The sequence below is a fragment of the Giraffa tippelskirchi genome, chromosome 7, assembly GCF_054371585.1.
Source record: "Giraffa tippelskirchi isolate mGirTip1 chromosome 7, T2T-mGirTip1v1.2.pri, whole genome shotgun sequence".
NCBI lineage: Eukaryota > Metazoa > Chordata > Mammalia > Artiodactyla > Giraffidae > Giraffa > Giraffa tippelskirchi.
Genome location: NC_137281.1, coordinates 152,036,888 through 152,057,840, shown reverse-complemented (window position 1 = coordinate 152,057,840; position 20,953 = coordinate 152,036,888). Strand labels below are relative to the sequence as shown.

At 40.8% G+C, this 20,953-nt stretch overlaps 1 protein-coding gene across 35 annotated transcripts in view; it reads left to right on the top strand.

Annotated features, from left to right (window-relative positions):
• Positions 1-20,953, top strand: part of CEP128 (centrosomal protein 128) — a 459,693-nt gene that overhangs the window by 1,602 nt on the left and 437,138 nt on the right. For 21 of the 35 annotated variants that reach the window (XR_014059641.1, XR_014059639.1, XR_014059631.1 and 18 more), the window contains exons 1-2: positions 6,637-6,812; positions 8,608-8,763. Coding sequence is in view for 8 of the 35 variants with exons in the window: in XM_081510616.1 (XP_081366742.1) it covers positions 8,704-8,763 (60 nt within the window). In the remaining 27 variants the exon portion in view is untranslated. Of the gene's footprint in view, positions 1-6,016; positions 6,172-6,636; positions 6,813-6,870; positions 7,034-8,607; positions 8,764-20,953 lie in introns of those variants that run through there. The other 14 variants (XR_014059627.1, XR_014059626.1, XR_014059628.1 and 11 more) reach the window with 4 other exon arrangements.

Here is a 20,953-nt window from a genome sequence, read left to right as displayed (position 1 = left end):
GGGAAGCCCTAGACAAAGCAATAAACAAGGTCCTGATGTTCATGGAACTGACATTTTAGGATATCTAACTATCTATCACCTAATCTGTATCGACTGCTTACTATGGGCTAGGCACTGGGCTAAATCCTTCACACACATTAATTGATTTTTATCCTCACAACAACCCTACACGTTAGCTACTATTCTTAGTATCAAGGTCAAACTGTAGATAGGTATTTTGGCTAAGATTTGAACTTGAGTGGTCTGGCTCTAGAATCTGTGCATTTAACCACCTTTAGCTGCCTCTAGTGTATCCTGAATCAGAAATATAGGATATACAAGTGAGGATAACACATAACAATACAAGTGGGATTGGAAACAGGAACTTAGTTGTCAGGAAGCAAGGCTGTCTTTTCTTAGGCCTGTTTCCTCTGGGACCACACAGTTTATTCCTGCTTTATTCATTTGTTTCTCTCTCTCTCTGCACATTCGATTTTTTCAATCTCTCCTTGAACATTGTTGAAGATGGTCACCTCACTATGACAACCTCAGCTTGTACCTGTACATCAAGACTGTTCAGGCAACGAATGAAATTCTTGTGTCCTAGTTTTAAAGGATAAGGAGAATAAATTGGCCCAAATTATTTCAGGCATCTGCCCCTTGTTCAGCCATCTATAGTCAGAGAGGTAGGGACTTCCTATAATATAAACAAGGTCTTCGGGGTCCCAGTGCTGTGGGTAGAATCATTCCCAGTAAGGGGACAATGTGGGTGACGTAGGGGCTTCCCAGGTGGCACTAGTGGTAAAGAGCCTGTCTGCCAATGCAGGAGACATAAGAGACTTGGGTTTGATTCCTGGGTCAGGAAGATCCCTGGAGGAGGGAATGGCAATTCACTCCAGTATTCTTGCCTGGAAAATTCCATGGACGGAGGAGCCTGGTGGGCAACAGTCCACAGGGTCGCAGAGAATCAGACACGAGTGAACTGACTTAGCATTGCATGTAGGTGAGGTATGTAAAAGATGAAAGGTTGCTGATGCAAGTGTGTGTTATGCCAGGATTCTGACCTCCAGAGGAGGGGATTTTAATCCAGGGTCAGAGAAAAGGCTTGAGTACTTGGAGCTTTTTGTGTAGCAAAGTTTTTTTAGAGTATACTAGAGATAGGGAAAACTTCTGACATAGACATTAAGAAGGGGACAGAAAAGTGTCCCCTTGCTAGTTTTTAGCGAGGTGTTTGATGTCTGTTAGAAAACTATTAATCAGATAAGAGAGACCCCTCAAGGCTGAGGGAGTTACACCAGGTCCCTCTCCCATAATAGGCATTTTTGAGATAGGATGGCACGAGATGTGTCATCCCCTGGCCATGAAACAACTGACATGAATACTGGTTTGTTGAGCCATTATCAGCTCAGTTCAGTTCAGTTCAGTTGCTCAATCATGTTCGACTCTGTGATCCATGGACTGCAGCACACCAGGCTTCCCTGTCCATCCCCAACTCCTGGAGCTTACTCAAACTCATGTCCCTTGAGTTGGTGATGCCATCTAACCATCTCATCCTCTGCCATCTCCTTCTCCTCCTACCTTCAATCTTTCTCAGCATTGGGGTCTTTTCAAATGAATCAGTTATTCACATCAGGTGGCCAAAGTATTGGAGCTTCAGCTTTAGCATTAGTCCTTCCAATGAATATTCAGGACTGATCTTTAGGATAGACTGGTTGGATCTCCTTGCAGTCCAAGGGACTCCTTGACGTACTCCTTTTCCTATTTGGAACCAGTCTGTTGTTCCATGTCCAGTTCTAACTGTTGCTTCCTGACCTGCATATAGATTTCTCAAGAGGCAGGGTAAGTGGTCTGCTATTCCCATCTCTTTAAGAATTTTCCAGAGTTTGTTTTGGTCCACGCAGTCAAAGGCTTCGGTATAGTCAATAAAGCAGAAATAGATGTTTTTCTGGAACTCTTTTGCTTTTTCGATGATCCAGCGGATGTTGGCAATTTGATCTCTGGTTCCTCTGCCTTTTCTAAATCCAGCTGGAACATCTGGAAGTTCACGCTTTGAGAAAAGAAAAAAGTTAGTCTTTTTTCTTTTTGTACAGTTTTGAAGAAAAGCAGATTCCAAAGCAAATACATAGTTTCATTAACATAGCTTAAAAATATTTCCGTTAAGAAAAACACATTGGTTAGCTCAAGGCAGAACCAGGTGTTGTTAACATGGAATTAAAAGAAGCCTCTTTTAATTTTGTGTAGAGAAGGAAAAAAAAAAGTCTTCCACCTACAGTTTGTTTCCTTCTGCTGCTTGGGGACCTCTAGCCCTCCTACCTGTTACCCTCTCAAAAATATCCGCCACATCTAATTTTCTCAAGGTATTGGGTGGTGGGAGGGTCTCTGATGCCAGTAATCTTGCAGAGGTACAGTTTTAGGAAAATGTGTTATGTACTGAATTGTGCTTTCTTCCTTCCCTTGTCCCATATATTGAAGTGGTAACCAACCAGTCAATCCTAAAGGAAATCAGTCCTGAATATTCATAGGAAGGACTGATGCTGAAGCTGAAACTCCAATATTTTGGCCACCTGCTGCGAAGAACTGGAAAAAACCCTGATGCTGGGAAAGATTGAAGGCAGGAGGAGAAGGGGATGACAAAGGATGAGATGGTTGAATTGCATTACCGACTCAATGGACATGAGTTTCAGTAAGCTCTGGGAGTTGGTGATGGACAGGGGAGCCTGGTGTGCTGCATTCTGTGGGGTTGCAGAGTCGGACACGACTGAGCGACTGAACTGAACGGAAACTTCAGTGTAATGATATTTGAAGACAGGGCCTTTGAGGAGGTAATTAAGGTTTGTGTGTGTTAGTTGCTCATTAAACCACCCAGGGATGGTTTAATGAGGATATAAGGGTGGGGCCCTAGTCCAATGTGACTAGTGTCTTTATAAGATGAAAGGCTCCAGGCAACTAACTGCCTGCACAGTGATAAGGCACTGTGAGGACACACAGAGAAGAAAATGCCTGCAGGCAAAGGAAAGAGGCTTCGGGAGGGCCTGAACCTGCTGATGCCTTGATCTTGGACTTGGAGCTGTGAGAAATCAATTTCTGCTGTTTCAGCCATTCATTCTGTGGTGTTTTATTATGGCAGTCCTAGCAAACCCAATACATCAGGTAACCTCTCTGTGCCTCTATTAACATTGTGAAAAAAACTTTGTACTGCAGGTGATAATTCTTGTGGGTTTTTCCAATTCTAAATTCAGGTGGTTCAGCTTAACTGTGGTTTTGGGATTGGATAATGTGTGCCTGTCATATCAATTAAAAGCACTAAAGGTCATTTGGGAGTTGCAAGGCACATTTTGTGTAAAATCGCTTTTTTTTAATTGGCTTTATTTTATTTCATGTCTTTTGCTGAGAATGAGAAAGAGTCTATGATTCGACTTCACTATATTTTTTCTGGATAGCATATAGCATACTGGTGTATTGAGAGCACATCATATGATAGAAAGCTGCTATAAATTTAACAATGTATTTTAAAATTTCTTTGTCATAATGAACTCAATGCTGATTCTTTATCCATAAGTCCAAGTTGTATCTTCTGAATTTGCTTTATTTTGTTAATATCACTTTAAAACTTGGGTCCCCAGAATTTTGTCCCATTTTCTAAATATGATTGAACCAGGAAAGAGAAGTTGTGGAAAAATAAGTTTTTATTAATGCATCTCAAGATTTCATTAGCTTTTTTGGTAGCCAATCTTCCTGCAGTTGATCAGACATGAGTTCATCAGGAAGTGTCTTTTTTTGTCTATGCCAACATCTGTTGGATCATCAAAAAAGCAAGAGAGTTCCAGAAAAACATCTACTTCTGCTTTATTGGCTGTGCCAAAGCCTTTGACTATGTGGATCACAACAAACTGGAAAATTCTTCAAAGGATGGGAATACCAGACCCCCTGATCTGCCTCCTGAGAAATCCATATGCAGGTCAAGAAACAACAGCTAGATCTAGACATGGAACAGCAGACTGGTTCCAAATTGGGAAAGGAGTACGTCAAGGATGTATATTGTCACCCTGCTTATTTAACTTATATGCAGAGTACATCATGCGAAATGCTGGGCTGGATGAAGCACAAGCTGGAATCAAGATTGCTGGGAGAAATATCAATAACCTCAAATATGAAGATGACACCACCCTTATGGCAGAAAGCGAAGAACTAAAGAGCCTCTTGCTGAAAGTGAAAGAAGAGAGTGAAAAAGTTGGCTTAAAATTCAACATTCAGAAAACTAAGATCATGGCATCTGGTCCCATCTCTTCATGGCAAATAGATGGGGAAACAGTGGCAACAGTGAGAGACTTTATTTTTTGGGGTTCCAAAATCACTGCAGATGGTGACTGCAGACATAAAATTAAAAGACGCTTGCTCATTGGAAGAAAAGTTATGACCCATCTAGACAGCATGTTAAAAAGCAGAGACATTGCTTTGCCAACAAAGGTCCATCTAGTCAAAGTTATGGTTTTTCCAGTAGTTGTGTATGTATGTGAGAGTTGGACTATAAAGAAAGCTGAGCAATGAAGAATTGATGCTTTTGAACTGTGGTGTTGGAGAAGACTCTTGAGAGTCCCTTGGACTGCAAGGAGATCCAACCAGTCCATCCTAAAGGAAATCAGTCCTGAATATTCATTGGAAGGACTGATGCTGAAGCTGAAACTCCAATACTTTGGCCACCTGATGCAAAGAACTGACTCATTGGAAAAGACCCTGATGCAGGGAAAGATTGAAGGCAGGAGGAGAAGGGGATGACAGAGGATGAGATGGTTGGATGGCATCACTGACTCAATGGACATGAGTTTGGGTAAACTCTGGGAATTGGTTATGGACAGGGAGGCCTAGTATGCTGCAGTCTATGGGGTTGCAAAAAGTCGGACATGACTGAGTGACTGAACTGAACTGATAGAAATCTATGCATTACTCTTACTTGGGTTTGTAATAATTTGTTTCACAATCTATTTCCCTGACTTCAGTCTGAGCAACATGTGGGCAGAGATGATGTTGTTTATCCTCTCATTTTTTTTTTTACTGCATCTTCAGGGCCTAGTGCAATGTCTGGTTCATAGAAAGATTCAGCATCTATTTGCTGAGTTAAATGAATACATTTGTTTAGAAAAATTACAATGTTAGCAAATAAATGGGGTTATTATCATGCTTCCATGTGCATTTGGGGAAGGCTTACAGCTGTTCTGAATTACCTTAATTTCAATATCAGGTGGAGCACATTATTGAATACAACTTTGAGCAAACAGCTTGAAGATAGATGTAAATATATAGGTAGATCTTTAGAAGAATTATTTTATATCCAAACTGAATAAAAAATACACTTTATCTCTCAGTGTGGGGCAGAGAAAATATTTGAATAATTGTAATATACAGTATGATTTTGTGTGCTTGTGTGTATGCACACAAGCATGAGGTAGGGGGGAAAAAGAGAGACAAAGGGAGAATGTGCAGTGAGGAAAGGCTGAGAAGCGAGATAAAAATTTAAAAAGGCTAGGATCCTGTGTTTGAAGGGCTTAGAATCTAGTGAAAGTCGTTCAGTCGTGTCCAACTCTTTGCAACCCCAAGACTATACAGTCCATGGAATTCTCTAGGACAGAATACTGGAGTGGGTAGCCTTTCCCTTCTCCAGGGTATCTTCCCAACCCATGGATCAAACCCAGGTCTCCCCCGTTTCAGGAGGATTCTTTACCAGCTGAGGCACCAGGGAAGCCCCAGAGTCTAGTGGAGGAGACCAACTGGGATGGGATTACAGTACAGAATTATTAGACTAAGGAAACTGTGTAGTTTAGAAATGTGATTTAGCTTTACTTGAGGCAGCTAGGAAAACTTTCACAGATAAAATTTGATTTTAGCCTTGAGGAGGGAAGAATTAATGGTCTCTTCAACAGCATTTCCAGAGTTCAGTTATTTGTTGAGGCTTTTATCATCACCTTTTCATTACTGAAACCGACATCTGTAGTGGAATATGTCTCTCTCATGTTCTAGAACGACTGAGGAGATGACAGGCTACACCGAAGGTAGCAGCAGCCATGACGTGACAGCCGCATACACTTGGGGTTTGTCATTCGTGAACTGTGCGGCTTCAGTCGCGTCATTTACCCTTTCCAGGCCAAAGGATTTGATTAGATAATCTCCACTATTCCCTTTCAGTTCTGAGAATTTGTGAGTCTTCAGAAACAGACATTGGGTCCTGGTATAAAGGGGATTTTCCCATCTCACTGTTGGAAATTACACTTCCCTGTTCCCCACGGAGTGAAAGCAACATAGTTTGTGTATTACAACTATTTAGATTTTTTTTGTTACTTTAAATGAATAATTTAGACTGTTCTGATGATGCTAGAGGGAGGACGAAAGCAGCTGTCTTAGTTCTTTATCTGGGGGTTGTCTCTTACAGGAGCTACTGGCACTTTAACAAAAAGAACAGAGCAAGAGGGCGCCGCCAAAGGACTCAGGTGCCCGCTAATCCGGCCTCTTCCGGGAAAGTCACCCGCAAGGCCAGTCGTCAGGCCTCATGGGAAATGCAGTTTCTCCTGGAGCTGCTCTCTCCTAGTAACTCCTTGCTCTTGAGCATGAGGTGGACTACAACTCCCAGAGGGCCAAGCGGGAGCAGCGGGGCCCTGTACCTTCGGCGCGGCTGGGCGGCTAGTTCAAGTTGCCATAGCTGCGAGTCTGGGGAGAGCGGAGTCGGTTGCGTCGCCGCGTCTGGTCAGTTACACCTTCTGGGGTCGCCGGTGGCCGCGGGAGCCGGGTGGGGCCTCGGCAATGACCCGGCGTTAAGGACCTGGGGTCCTCTTCTAGTTCAGGTAGCCTCCCTCTGCCGCCCCTCGCCCTTCCCTTACCACTTCCCTGTAGTGTCTTGACGGTTTGGGTCCCGCTAGCCCTGGTCCCGGGGGTCGGGACGCCGGAGCTGCGGGAAGCCCTGGGCTGGGGCCGGGGGCGGGTCGGGGCTGTGGCGAAGCTGGGGAGACGGCGAGCCCGGCACCCTCAAGCCCCCCTTCTCTCGGCATGCGTGTCCACGAGTCAGGTCCTGGTCAAGTTATACGGGGAGTTTGAACTTGGTTGTCCTCTTTTCGAGAGCGCCGCGCGTCCTTGTCGCTAACAGCTGTGAAGCTTGAGCTGTCAAGGAGGTGTGCGTTGCCTGGCCTGGATTATAATTGGACCCTTCGTACCTGTTTTGGAGTCACAAAAACTTGCTACCCTCGGGAGCGCTGTCTATATCAGTGCCTCGTCTTCTTTTGCCAACATGGAAATTGCCTCAGCGTCAGTTGTTAACAGTCCTTTCCAGGAGTTAATTTCCTGTTAACACCTGACATTGAATTCCAGCTGCTCCCTCAGAGGTTTGATGGAGCTCAGTCGCTTCTGCGGACGTTCTATAAAACCGCTTTGCAGCCTTATGTCAAGTATCTAACCCAGGGCCTAGCCCCCAGGGAGGGCTCAGTGTTTGCTACTTTTTTTTTTTTGATTATACAGAGCAGTGCCCATAGAAACAGTGTAAGCCACTCATGCAAGTTTAAATTTTTTAATACCCATACTAAAGTAAAAAGGAGCTGGTGAAATTACTTTAAGTAATTTTTTTGACACATCCAAAATGTTTTCATCTCTCAACACGAAGTCAGAACGAAACTGGAGATATTCCACATCCTAAAATAACTTAAAAAAATGGACTAAATGTTATGTGTATTTTATGTTTATAGCACTTTAGCCACTTGTGGCTAGTGACTGCTGTAGTAGACAGCATAGCTAGAAGATTAACATTTTAGTAGTTTCATGTTGGCACAGAAATTTGTGTGTGTCCATGACTCATAGAATGAAGGTTGCTGTTTTGTTGAAAGAGCTGGCTGTGCATCATGCCCATGTCATGTCTGCCAGTGCATGACCTCTGGGTCACTTTGGACTCACTCTTGACTGTTTATTTTGACTAAGAGAATACCTCCCCCCCCCCTTGTAGTGATTTATAGATGTATTCTGATCTGCTTTTTATGTGGACAATTACCAATTTTCTGGATAATTTTCCGTGGATTCTTACAAACTGCTTTGAAAGGAATCACAAAGAATTGAGAATATTTCTATCCACAGATCTTACAACCAAGGGCATTTTAGTTTTACTTACTTAATTGCTGTACCAAGTGTTGGAAGAGCTGGGCAGTTTATAAAGTATTTCCTTTAGGAGTGCTAGCATGTAGTTCATTTACTGGCTTAGAAATATGTTTGGGCCATTAAATTCAGAAGTAACATGTTAAATTCATTACCTGCCTTAGTTGATTTAGCCATTCATAGACTTAGGGATAGTACCTTTGGCTAGACTTGGGCTAGAGTTCACACTGTAACATGATCTAGGCAGACTAGGGGATGACCAAGGATGGGTGGAAGTCCCCAGTGAGGAGTATGCTGGATGGGCACTTGGATGTGAAAAATTCCCGTGACTTCAGTGGGGCGTTTGCATGATCCAAGAAGCAATTTCTCTGTTCTCTGATTTGATGTGATTTATTCTCTGCTATGCAAACAAACTGTCCATAGGGTGAGCTTACTTTATCATTAATTGCTTAAAAAATTTTAAGGTTGTAGGTGTGTTTTACTCCTTGTTTCATTTATCTGTAGGTGGTTTGGGGAAAGTGTAGGGGCAACCAAAGATCCTCCACTTGACTAGGCCTCTTGCCCTGAACCTCATGAAGAAATGATAAGAGGCAGACATACATGCCTAAGAAGAGCTCTGAGCTCAGAGGACAGCAGCCTGGAGTTTGGGGGGTACGCTTTGTAAGTATGCTTCCTCCCTCCTTGAATTTTTGAGATGACACACTTTTGTATATTTATAGTGGAAAGGAATATGTCAACAAGTAGACCTTGAAGGGTCTGGAAACCCCTTTCTAACATGCAATATCAAGATTAAATAGGATGGTTGTACATGCAGTATTACAAAAATTAAGGGGAACAGACTGGATACCTTAATGAAAGTGATGCTAATGCACCTGTTTCCATTAGACAAGTATTTGAGAACCTTTTTTTTTTTGTCTCAGGCACTATATTCGGCATGTTTTACATGTTTTATAGGTTTATTTCCCTGATGGTTTAGATGGTAAAGAATCCGCCTATAATACAGGCGACCTGGGGTGGATCCCTGGGTTGGGAAGATCCCCTGGAGAAGGGAATGGCAACCCAATCCAGTTTTCTTGCCTGGAAAATTCCATGGACAGAGAAGCCTGTGGGCTACAGTCCATGAAGTAGTCAGACACGACTGAGCAACTGAGCATGCATGCGCATGTGTGTATATATATGTATACACACACACATATATGTATATAGTACATTTATTATACCTCTGTTCATTTTATAAATGAGATTTAGATAGGCTATTAGATTCGCTTGGATTCTGGAGCCAAAAAAATGGTCTTCATCCCCAGGTCCTCTGACTCCAAATCCCAGTTGTGCCCACTACAAGAGGCCACACTGTGATCTCTGATTGTCTCTAATAGAGTTTGATTTATATTTAGTATTTTTAGATTGTGTATCATATAAGCAAAATTTGTTGTTATTCATCTCTTTAAATGTTCAAGAGGTTCTAGTATCTTTCTTAGTTTTTTATCCCCAAGAATTAATGATCAGGAAATGGCAACCTACTCCAGTACTCTTGCCTGGAAAATCCCATGGGCAAAGGAGCCTGGTAGGCTACAGTCCATGGGGTCGTGAAGAGTCAGACACGACTCAGTGACTTCACTTTCACTTTTCACTTTCATGCATTGGAGAAGGAAATGGCAGCCCACTCCAGTGTTCTTGCCTGGAGAATCCCAGGGACGGGGGAGCCTGGTGGGCTGCCGTCTATGGGGTTGCACAGAGTCGAACACGACTGAAGCGACTTAGCAGCAGCAGCAGCAGCATGGTATTATTGAGTTAAGAGGTAATTGTATCTATGGTTTCTATTGAATAGAAATCTATGTATGCAACATGAATTGTCATTGATAGTCAGGAGGATAGTGTTAACTCAAGCTTTGCATCGTGGATTTAGAATTCTGGACACTTTAGCATTTTCATGTTGCATTTTGATAGAGGGCACTTAAACCTGTAGGGAAGACCCACCAGAGCCTTGTAAGAACACTTTGTTTAAGCTATATGTGTGAAAGGTTCCTAGAATTAAAGAATATTAGAGCTGGAGTGGCCTGTTAGGATAATTTAGTCCTAAAGTTTTCAGCCACAGTCTTGCAACATTTGGAAATAATATAAAAATAACCTAGAGTGGACTCACTGTTAACCATGTAATAATGTCACTGGAGAAGACTCTTGAGAGTCCCTTGGACTGCAAGGAGATCAGTCCTGGGTGTTCATTGGAAGGACTGATGTTGAAGCTGAAACTCCAATACTTTGGCCACCTCATGCGAAGAGTTGACTCATTGGAAAAGACTCTAATGTTAGGAAGGATTGGGGGCAGGAGGAGAAGTGGACAACAGAGGATGAGATGGATGGATGGCATCACCAACTTGATGGACATGGGTTTGGGTAAACTCCAGGAGTTGGTGATGGACAGGGAGACCTGGCGTGCTGCGATTCATGGGGTCGCAAAGAGTTGGACACGACTGAGTGACTGAACTGAACTGAACATCACTGGGTTGATTCTAGTATGAAATGTTTCAATATATTCATACTATTCTAATAGTGTTTTTCTTTCTTGTAATAATGTATTATTATGTTACGACAAGTTTTTCCTTGTCTCTTTTAACTGCTACATAGTTTCCCAAGTGGCTAGATACATTGTATCCCTAATCAGTGGACTTGTGGGTTGTTGTTTTTTTTTACTATTATAAATAATTCTGCAATGAATCTCTTTTACCTGATGGCTTAGTGCAATAGAATCTGCCTTCTCATAAAGGAGACGTGGTTTCAATCCTTGGGTCGGAGTGATCCCCTGGAGAAGAAAATGGCATTCCACTCCAGTATTCTTGCCTGGGAAATCCTGTAGACAGAGGAGCCTATTGGGCTACAGTCTGTGAGGTTGCAAAGAGTCAGACATGACTTAGTGACTGAACAACAACACATAAGATGTATACATACATTTTGTAATACATCTTTTGTTTTCCTAGGATAATAGTCATAGAAGTAAAATCTCTGGATCAAAAGATGCATATTACTTATTTTTACTTGCCAGATTGTTCTCCAGAAAAACTATCTTAGTTAATATCTTACAGCAAGGTATGTCCTTTTGAATGCTGGTGGTGAGAACTTTTGCTCATAGGTACAGAACAGATAAAAAGGAATATCATTATTTTAATTAGCTGTTTTTTAATTAGTGAAATATAGTATCTTACATTTTTTTTTAGGACCATTTGTGTTCTTTGAATTGTCTGTTTATCTTTTGTACCTTTTACTACTGGAATGTTCTTTTCTTCTTTTTTTTAAAAGATGATAAATTCTTTGGTTTCCATATAATGCAAATATTTTTCTAAGTTTTAACTTTCATTTTCTAATCTTGTTCTGGTGTCTTATTAATAATTATGAATGATTCTGAGTCTTATCAGGCCTATGTCAGATATTAACACCTCCCTGAAATTTATATAACTCTTATATGAAAGTGAAAGTCGCCCAGTCATGTCTGACTTTCTGCGACCCCATGGACTGTATAGTCCATGGAATTCTCTAGGCCAGAATACAGGAGTGGGTAGCCTTTCCCTTCGGTGGGGATCTTCCCAACCCAGAGATCGAACCCAGGTGTCCCACGTTGCAGGCAGATTCTTTACCAGCTGAGCCATGCATAGTGTTTGCCCTGAGACAGGTGCTCATGAATGAATGAACTCATGCTGCTGCTGCTGCTAAGTTGCTTCAGTCGTGTCCGACTCTGTGTGACCCCTTAGACGGCAGCCCACCAGGCTCCCCTGTCCCTGGGATTCTCTAGGCAAGAACAGTGGAGTGGGTTGCCATTGCCTTCTCCGAATGAACTCATAGGTGTATGAATTAAAGCTAAACCTGAATTAGGCTTTTAATGAAGAGAGACTTGTGGAAGAAGTGGACTACAATTATTATTTAAAAACATAAGATAATTTTATAGATTGTAGGAGGAAGAAAAAAGCTTTATTGTGGAACAGTGAAGGTTTTAAAATGGCAAAATGGCTTGGCTTATTAGCAGCAATTGATACATTAAAACAATAATGAGAATGGACATAGTAAAGAGTCCAGGTAACTTGGAGTGTGTAGAACTTTATAGTACAGATGAATAATAATTGAGGAATGTAGGTAGCTGCAAATTGCAATGAGAAAATGATTTGTAATAATTCAAGCACACCTTGTAGGTTTGAATCAGTTATAAGTTTTAACCATTCAAATGAATTTGAAATGATTATCCTTGTTTATGAGACATTGTCAAGTATTCACATTTGTACTGTTTTGCAGTTCACTCCATATTGTTTGAGAACTCAGTTAATCTAGCCCATGTACCACAAGAATTATTTCATCCAACAGTTGTTTAATTAAAATCACCAATTGCAAAGTCCTGTACTTTGAAGCTTGTCCCTGGATTAGTCAGTGTAATAAGGGAAGTTTAACTGTAAATTCATTAAAATTGTTCCAGCCACATGCTAGGCACTATGTTAGGTGCTGAAATACATCTATGAGCAAAGTTCATGGAGTCTGTGATGAGATTTAGTCTAATAGGGAGACAGATAAGTAAACAGCCAGTTAGCTCCTCTGGGCTGTGAGGAGGTGATGTCCAAGATGGGGGCAGTGAAGAAAGGTTCTCTAGAGAAAGTCTCCTCTGAACTGAGACTTGAAGGACAAGTAAGAGTTAGCCAAAGCAAACAGAGTGAGAAGAGTGTTCCAGGTGGTGAATAGGCGTAGGTGTGATGGTGAGATGAGCATAACATACTTGAGAAGTTGAAAAAAAACCACAAACTTTCTGTGGCATGAATAATTACATTTCATGGACACAGTTAACAATTGTATTGCTATAAATATGGAGTTATAATAATGCAGAGGGTGAAAAGATTATTTCTGGCTGGAAATGGAAGGCTGTTCTGAGATTGTATTTGACCTATACGTGGAAATTTGAGTGGAATTTAAATAGCTGGCAGTGGTTGACAGCAGATGGCATTTCAGTCAGAACTAATGACACTAGTGAGGGATGGAAGTGGTAGGAGAATGTGGTGAACGTAGTAGCTAAATGTAGGCCTTATGTTTTCTCTGGTTCATTTGTTAAGAGAAGGGTGTCTTGATGAGGGTCTTGAATTTCTGATTCAAGAACCTGGACTCAGTCATGTGGGCAGTGAAGTGTCAGTGCAGGTTGAAATGTATGGGAAAAGACTCAGAGTTGGAGAAACCATTATAGTGGCTAGTAATGAGATAAGAAAAGTCCTGATTTTGGATGGTGCCTGTGGTAATGAGAAGGGAGACATGGTTAGGAATTTGGCCCTTAAAGAAAGGCTTGTGACTTGGCTCTGCCATTGGAAGCTGTGTCACCTTGAGTACCTTACTTAGCTTCTTTAAGCCTCTTAGGTATAGGTCATGATGACAACAGTACTTACCTTGTAGGGTTATTGTCATACAACAGTCTGTGGTATTAAATCATTAGCTAGTCAGCATTATTATTTCAGCTTTTGTTTTTTGAAGGTTTTTGAAATTGAGATTCTTTACTGGCGTTTATATCCATACACTTGTGATAGTTTACTGTTTAAGCGTAATTGGTTTTATATGATATTGAGCAGTTTTTCATTATAGTTGGATTCCTTTCTAATCCTATATCTCTAAAAAATTTTATGTATACATATAAGAACATTACAAGAAAAACTTTATGGTACACTGTTAATTCCAATCACCTTTTAAAAAAAATTTAGAAGTTTTTTTTTTTATAGTATCTTGGAAAGAATACACAAATTAATTTTGTTACCTCCTTTAAAAAATAAGAACAAAAAATAAACTTGAATAAGCATATTTATAAGTACAATGAAAGTGTGTTTTAGTTAATTATTGTAGAAGAGTTAAAGGGGGATCTAAAGATATAAAGTAAAAGTAGAGTGGGGGAAGAAAGAAATATGGGAATTGAGAAAGAGTGGAGGTCAAGAAAATACTTTTTTTTTTAAAGTTTAAGTCTTTAGGATATGGTTTCTGAAAAAAAAAAAAAAAAAGAATGCCTGAAAGAGGTTGTAAAGATTCCTAGTAAGAGATAGGGTTATTTAAAAGTCATCTTAAAAGAGCTGTAGAAAGTTGGACTTATAGCAGAACATAATTAATATTTTATTATCTTATGCTATATTCATTATATAAACCTTTAGCTTTGAGTAAGTGAGTACGCTTGGAATATGCTTGTATCATAAGAAATATGATAAGGAAAGACACACACACACACACACACACAGCCCCAAACATTTCAGTGTGTTTGGAATTTAAACGGTGCTTTCGCATCTAAGAATGTAGTGGAAGAGGCAGTGGCTAAGAGACACACAAGATGTAGGTTCTAGATCTCTTAGTGTAGCTTTTTATGAAGGCAATTGGGGATAAGTATTTTACTCAAACTTTTTGTGCCTTTAGGAACAAAAGTAAAGGGTTGTAATTACACCAGCTTTATAGGATTCAAATAGAGATCAAAAGAGAAAATGCTGGTGAAAATTCTTTGTAAGCTATAAAGCAATATGCAAATTTAAGGTATAAATAGCAATAAGAAATATTTCCTTCTCTAAAAATTTGTAGTGTTGTTTTGTTCACTAGGAAAGTCAAGAGGAATTTCTGTTTCTGCTTTAAAAACTAGGAGGAAGAAAACAAACAAGCTTTATAATACACTTAAATAGCATGTTTATTATGAGAAACTTAATGTTACATGAACAAATAAATAGCCTCAAATGATATTTATGATTACTCTCTCAAAAATTGGTGGCCTGTCCCTTGTTATATCAATTGTTAATGCTTATTTTGTGCATTCTAATATGAATCTATCCTTTTTTGCTGCTACCGTTAGATGACAGTCTGAAACCAACTTGTTTTCTCAAGGAGAGCAGGCTTGAGAGGAGACCTCAGGAAATTAACCATCTTCTGAACCAAATCAAATGACTTATTAGTAAACTGTATGTGTATATATATATATCAATTAGTCTTTACATAATAAATAAAACCTGGCAGGCATGCAGCAGTGCGCTTTTATTGTCTGCCTTTCTTGGCTGGACACGTTTGTCTGGGCTCAACTGGCTGGTCCGCTGATCTAAGCTGGAAGTCGCTGGGGCAGCCGTGTATCCCACACCTTCCAGTGGGATTGTCTTTGCATGTCCTGATGGTGACGGAAGACTTATGAGGGGAGCAGCTTCCAATGTGTAGTCCCGTTTCAGGTATCTGTTTGTGCCATGTCAGCTGAAATCCTATTGGCCAACTTAGGTCAAATAGCTGAGCCCAGAGGCATGGGAGGGTAATTCCACCCTTAGTGGGAAGACTTACGACTTTGGGAGGTGAAGAATTGGAGCCAGATTATGCAAGTAGCACTTTGTTCTGCCTTTAATTTCTTCTATATACCAGAGTGGGAAAACATCCTGAGTAGTCTGCCAAAAATCAAGTCTTCCTGCTCAAGGCTTACATCTCATTCTGGTTTTATAGTCTATAGGCTAATATGGAAGCTGTGTTACCTGATTTCCTTTCTGGTCTGTAGAGGGGAGCATTGTCTCTTGCGCATTTAACCTTGATTAATTGTTTCACAGTAGAATTGTTCTTTTTTAACTGGGGAATGAGGCCAGTAAACTTCCTTTGTCTTGGTTCTTTATCCAAAGTAGGATTGTAAAGTCAGCTGCTAATCGGGCCCTACGCTGCGGAAGCATGCCCGGTAGGGATTGCAAGGGCAAGCAGGAAGGTGCATGACCATCTCAGGACAGCCACTGTTTACAGCTGTGTTGCCATGGGGACAGTCTTCCCCAGTGTTGCCAGATCTTTGGAGTTTTCAAGAGAAACTGAAAATTAGATTTTTTTGGTGAAGTCTCTGTTTTCAAATTTAGGTTTTAAGATAACACAGTGAGGGCTCTGTTAAAATATGTATCGATTGGCTGGATTTGGTCTGAAGTACTTTTTATCCCCTGATTTAAACAGAATGGTGTTAGGAACTCAGGGATTCTAGCTCTGTCTTTGTCCAGGTTCATCTCATGCCCATTTTCTGACAGTTTTGGGTCATTATTAGGGGTTGTCTCCACACCCAGAGGGCTTCATTATTGTCTACTTTGGGAATAGTGTAGTTGGTATTTATTCTTTTTATCTGTTAGCAAATAGAATGCCATTCTGGGGCTTAACTCCAAGTAAGAAATCCATCTTCTGTTTGTTAGCATCCATTTCTGTCTGTTATCTTTTATTTTACCCCCCTTGGGTTTTTGTTGATTGTTTTTTATCTTGACATGTTTTACTTTTAATTTAATTTTGTGAACTGCCTCATTTATTTTAGAAGTGTGTGTAGGTGTATGAGTCTAAAATATCTGTGTCATTCTGCTGGTGAGACAGGAAAGGAGTTATTAAGTAGCTTTATTTTCTCTTAAAGCCATGCTAATTTTTAACAATTGGCTTACATATAATTAAGCAACTATTAGTTTTGTCTCCATGTCTGAGGAGACAGTAATTTTGTATGCCATGCTGCTGCTGCTGCTAAGTCACTTCAGTCGTGTCCGACTCTGTGCGACCCCATAGATGGCAGCCCACCAGGCTCCCCCGTCTCTGGGATTCTCCAGGCAAGAATACTGGAGTGGGTTGCCATTTCCTTCTCCAATGCATGAAAGTGAAAAATGAAAGTGAAGTCGCTCAGTCGTGTCTGACTCTTTGAGACCCCATGGACTGCAGCCCACCAGGCTTCTCCATCCATGGGGTTTTCCAGGCAAGAGTACTGGAGTGGGGTGCCATTTTATGCCATGCAGGCTTTTCCAGAAATGCCCCTGCCACCTGCTTGATGGGTGCTGATCTACGTGACTCTGCCCTCTTCCTCCCGCAAGGGGAGCAAAATGGAACCTGGGGGCTGAGTCTGTCTGGTGTCATCTATGGAACAGAGGTGTGGCTGTGTGCATGTGTGTGAGAGAGAGAGAAAGGGAGGAGAAAGTAGGAGGGGGAAAGCAGAGACAGAAAGGAAGGAAATGGATAGTAGCAACAGGAATAAGTAGAACATACAAAAAAAAGAAATCTAGTATATCTGCAATATACTTATGTATATATGTATGTATATGTATATGCATGTGTTCATGCTCAGTCATGTCCCACTCTGTGACCCCATGGCCTGTAGCCTGGCAGGCTCCTGTGTTCATGGGATTTTTCAGGAGAGAATACTGGAGCGTGTTGCCATTTTCTTCTCCAGGGGAGTCTTCCCGACCCAGGGCTCGAACCTGAGTCTTCAGCCTTGATTGGCAGGTGGTTTCTTTGCCGCTGAGCCCCCTGGGAAGCCCATATATATGAATATACATGTATATATATATAATACATGTACATATATATAATATATATTTAATGTTAATTCTCTAGGTCAGAAGTGCTCAGCTGAGAATGATTTTAGCCATGTACCTCATCTCTGCCCAAGGGGACATTTAGGAATATCTGGAGACAGTTTTAAATCTATGCTCTGGTTGAAGGATGGGAGAGCCCTGAATATTTGTCTCTTCTGTCGTTCCTCTGAAACGATGGTTTTTAACGAATCTCGCTTCCTTTTCTCATCCATCTGTCAAGCTTCTCATCCTTCTAGATGAGTGGAAAGATCCTGACCTGACTCCCCTGGTGTATTGTCATAGCGCCTAGCTCATTAAATGTAGACTTCTTACAGGTCTTTCTTGCCCATCGAGGACTGTAACTTAATCACTTTCCTCTTTCATTTCTAATGTAGTGACAATTCACTGGATGGTGAGTGCATGAATCTGTTGTATCTCTTCGATTCTTTCCTGTTAAATTATCTCCTGACTTAACTGAGAACTGACTACTGGACAGTTGACTTGGATCTCTCTCTTTATTTTTATTTTTTTCTTTTTGTGAGGAGACTAACAGCCCTTGTTACGTTTAATTTTGTTCCCCAGCAAAGGATAATAAATTCAAGTAGTAACATCACAATAAAATATTTAATTGTTCAGGAGCAGTTCAAGATGCACTGGAATTAGCTCCCTCTTATGTGTCTTCATTTAGGTGGTAATAGATGCAACTGAGTAGCCTAGGCATCCTTAAGCTAAAGATGTGATGTGAGATCTCAACCCCTCTGTCACCTGGGAAAAGGTCCCCACCACAGGGAGCTTGCCTTGGGTAGTGGGCAGGTGATGACTTGAGGTTTGGTATGAGATGACTCAATGGGCATGAATTTGAGCAAACTCCGGGAGACAGTGAAGGACAGGGAAGCCTGGTGTCCTGCAGTCTGTGGGGTTGCAAAGAGTCGGACACGACTTAGACACTGAACAACAATTCTTGATTCATTCTCAGTCCGTTGGATCTCTGCTGAGTGCCAGCTATGTTATCAATAGAGTTCTGGGCTTGGGGTGCCAACACTGAATAAGTAGGGTAAGTATCCCCCATCATGACGCTTACATGAGGGCCGGAATAAAATGCACATTCTCTTAGCCTTGAGCCTCCCCGTGAGCTGTCCCCGGCCTGCTTCTCAGAGTTCGTCTCGTGACATCCTCCTCCTTGGTCACTGTGCTCCTACCTTTTGCTGTTGCTCAAACACAGCAAACTCCTTCTTACTTCATATGCTAGGCATCTGTTCCTCCACCTGTCTAGAATTTGGTTCCCTCCATGTGTCTTTGTGAAGTTCCTTCTCATCATTAAGCTCTCTGATTAAAAACGCCCTATCCTGACTGCTTTTCTTTAAAAAAGCTCTCCCAAACCCAGTTATTGTGATTTTTAAATTTTTTTGTTCAAATTTTATTGACTTACAGTGTTGTGGTTAATTGCAGGTGTACAACAGAGTGATTTCAGTTATACATATATTCATTCTTTTTTAGATTCTTTTCTCATTGGGTTGTCATAGAATATTGAGTTCTCTGTGCTGTCCAGTAGGTTAGGTCTTTGTTGGTATTTTTTTTTTTTTTTTTTTTTTGGTTACAGCTCAGAGGATAGTACACCTCTAAGGTGTGAGGGCGGGCCGATCCAGAAGGAGAAGCCGGTTATTTATCTTATATGTTATGGTGAATATAACATATGGTGAACTAACCATATGTTATGGTTACTGTGTGTGTGTGTGTGTGTGTGTGTGTGTGTGTGTGTGTTCATCCAAAACTCCAGACTTATCCCTCCCCAACACATTTACCCGTTGGTAACCATAAGTTTGTAAGTCTGTTTCTGTCTTGTTCATTTGTATCTTTTAAAGAAATGAGATTCCACATGTGAATGATACCATATGATATTTGTCTTTCTCTGTCTGACTTATCATACTAATTTCTAGGTCCCTCCACATTGCTGCAAATGGTGCTGTTTCATTCTTTTTTTAAATGGCTGAGTAATATTTCATTGTATATATGTACAACGTCTTGATCCATTCCTCTGACAGTGGACATTTAGGTTGTGTCCATGTTTTGGCTGTCGTAAATATTGCTGCAGTGAACACTGGGGTTCATGTTCCTTTTTGGATAGTGGTTTTCTCTGGATATGTGCCCAGGAGTAGGATTCTTGGGTCACATGGTAGTTCTGTTTTCAGTTTTTTAAGGAATCTCCATGCTCTTCTCCACAGTGGTTGTACCAATTTACATTTCTGTCAACAGTACAGGAGGGTCTTCTTTTCTCCAGTATTGTTTGTAGACTTGTAGGTGGTGTCCATTCTGGCTGGTATGAATTGATAACCTCATGATATTTTTGATTTGCATTTCTCTAATGAATAGCAATATTTGAGCATTTTCTCCTGTGCCTGTTGGCCATCTGTTTGTCTTCTTTGGAGAAATATCTATTTAGATCTTTTGCCCGTTTGATTGAGCTGTTTGTTTTTCTGATGTGCAGCTGCATGAACTGTTTGTAATATTTTGAAGATTAATCCCTTGTTGCTCCCTTCATTTGCAGATATTTTCTCCCATTCTGTGGGTTGTCTTTTCATTTTGTTCATGGTTACCTTTGCTGTGCAGAAGCTCTTAAGTTTGATTAGGTCCCATTTGTTTTTTTTTGTTTTTATTTTCATTACTCTAGAAGGTAGATCCCAAAAGGTAATGCTGAAATTAATGTCAAAGAGTGCTCTGCTTTCCTGTAAGAGTTTTATAGTGTCTGGCCATACATTTAGGTCTTTGATCCATTTTGAGTTTATTTTTGTGAAAGGTGTTAGAGAATGTTCTAATTTCATTCTTTTACACATTGCTATCCAGTGTTCCCAGCACCACTTATTGAAGAGACTGTTTTTTCTCCATTGTATATTCTCGCCTCCCTTTTGTAGACTAATTGGCCATGGGTGTGTGAGTTTATCTCTGGGCTTTCTATCCTATTCATTGATCTATATTTCTGTCTTTATATCCATACTACCCAGTCTTGATGACTGCAGCTTGTAATATAGTCTGAAATCAGGGAGTCTTGATTTCTCCAGCTTCATTTTTCTTTCTCAGTACTTTTTGGCTATCTGGAGTCTTTTGTGTCTCCATATAAATTAAAAAAAATTTTTGTTCTAGTTCTGTGAGAAATGTCATTGGAAATTTGAAATGGATTGCACTGAATCTGTCAAAGCTATGGCTTTTCCAGTAGTCATGTATGGATGTGAAAGTTGGACTATAAAGAAAGCTGAGCGCTGAAGAGTTGATGCTTTTGAACTGTGATGTTGGAGAAGACTCTTGGGAGTTCCTTGGACAGCAAGGAGATCCAACCAGTCCATCTTAAAGGAAATCAGTTCTGAATATTCATTAGAAGGACTGATGCTGAAACTGAAACTCCAGTACTTTGGTCACCTGATGCTAAGAACTGACTTATTGGAAAAGACCCTGATGCTGGGAAAGATTGAAGGCAGGAGGAAAAGGGGACAATAGAGGATGAGATGGTTGGATGGCATCACCGACTCAATGGACACGAGTTTGAGTAAACT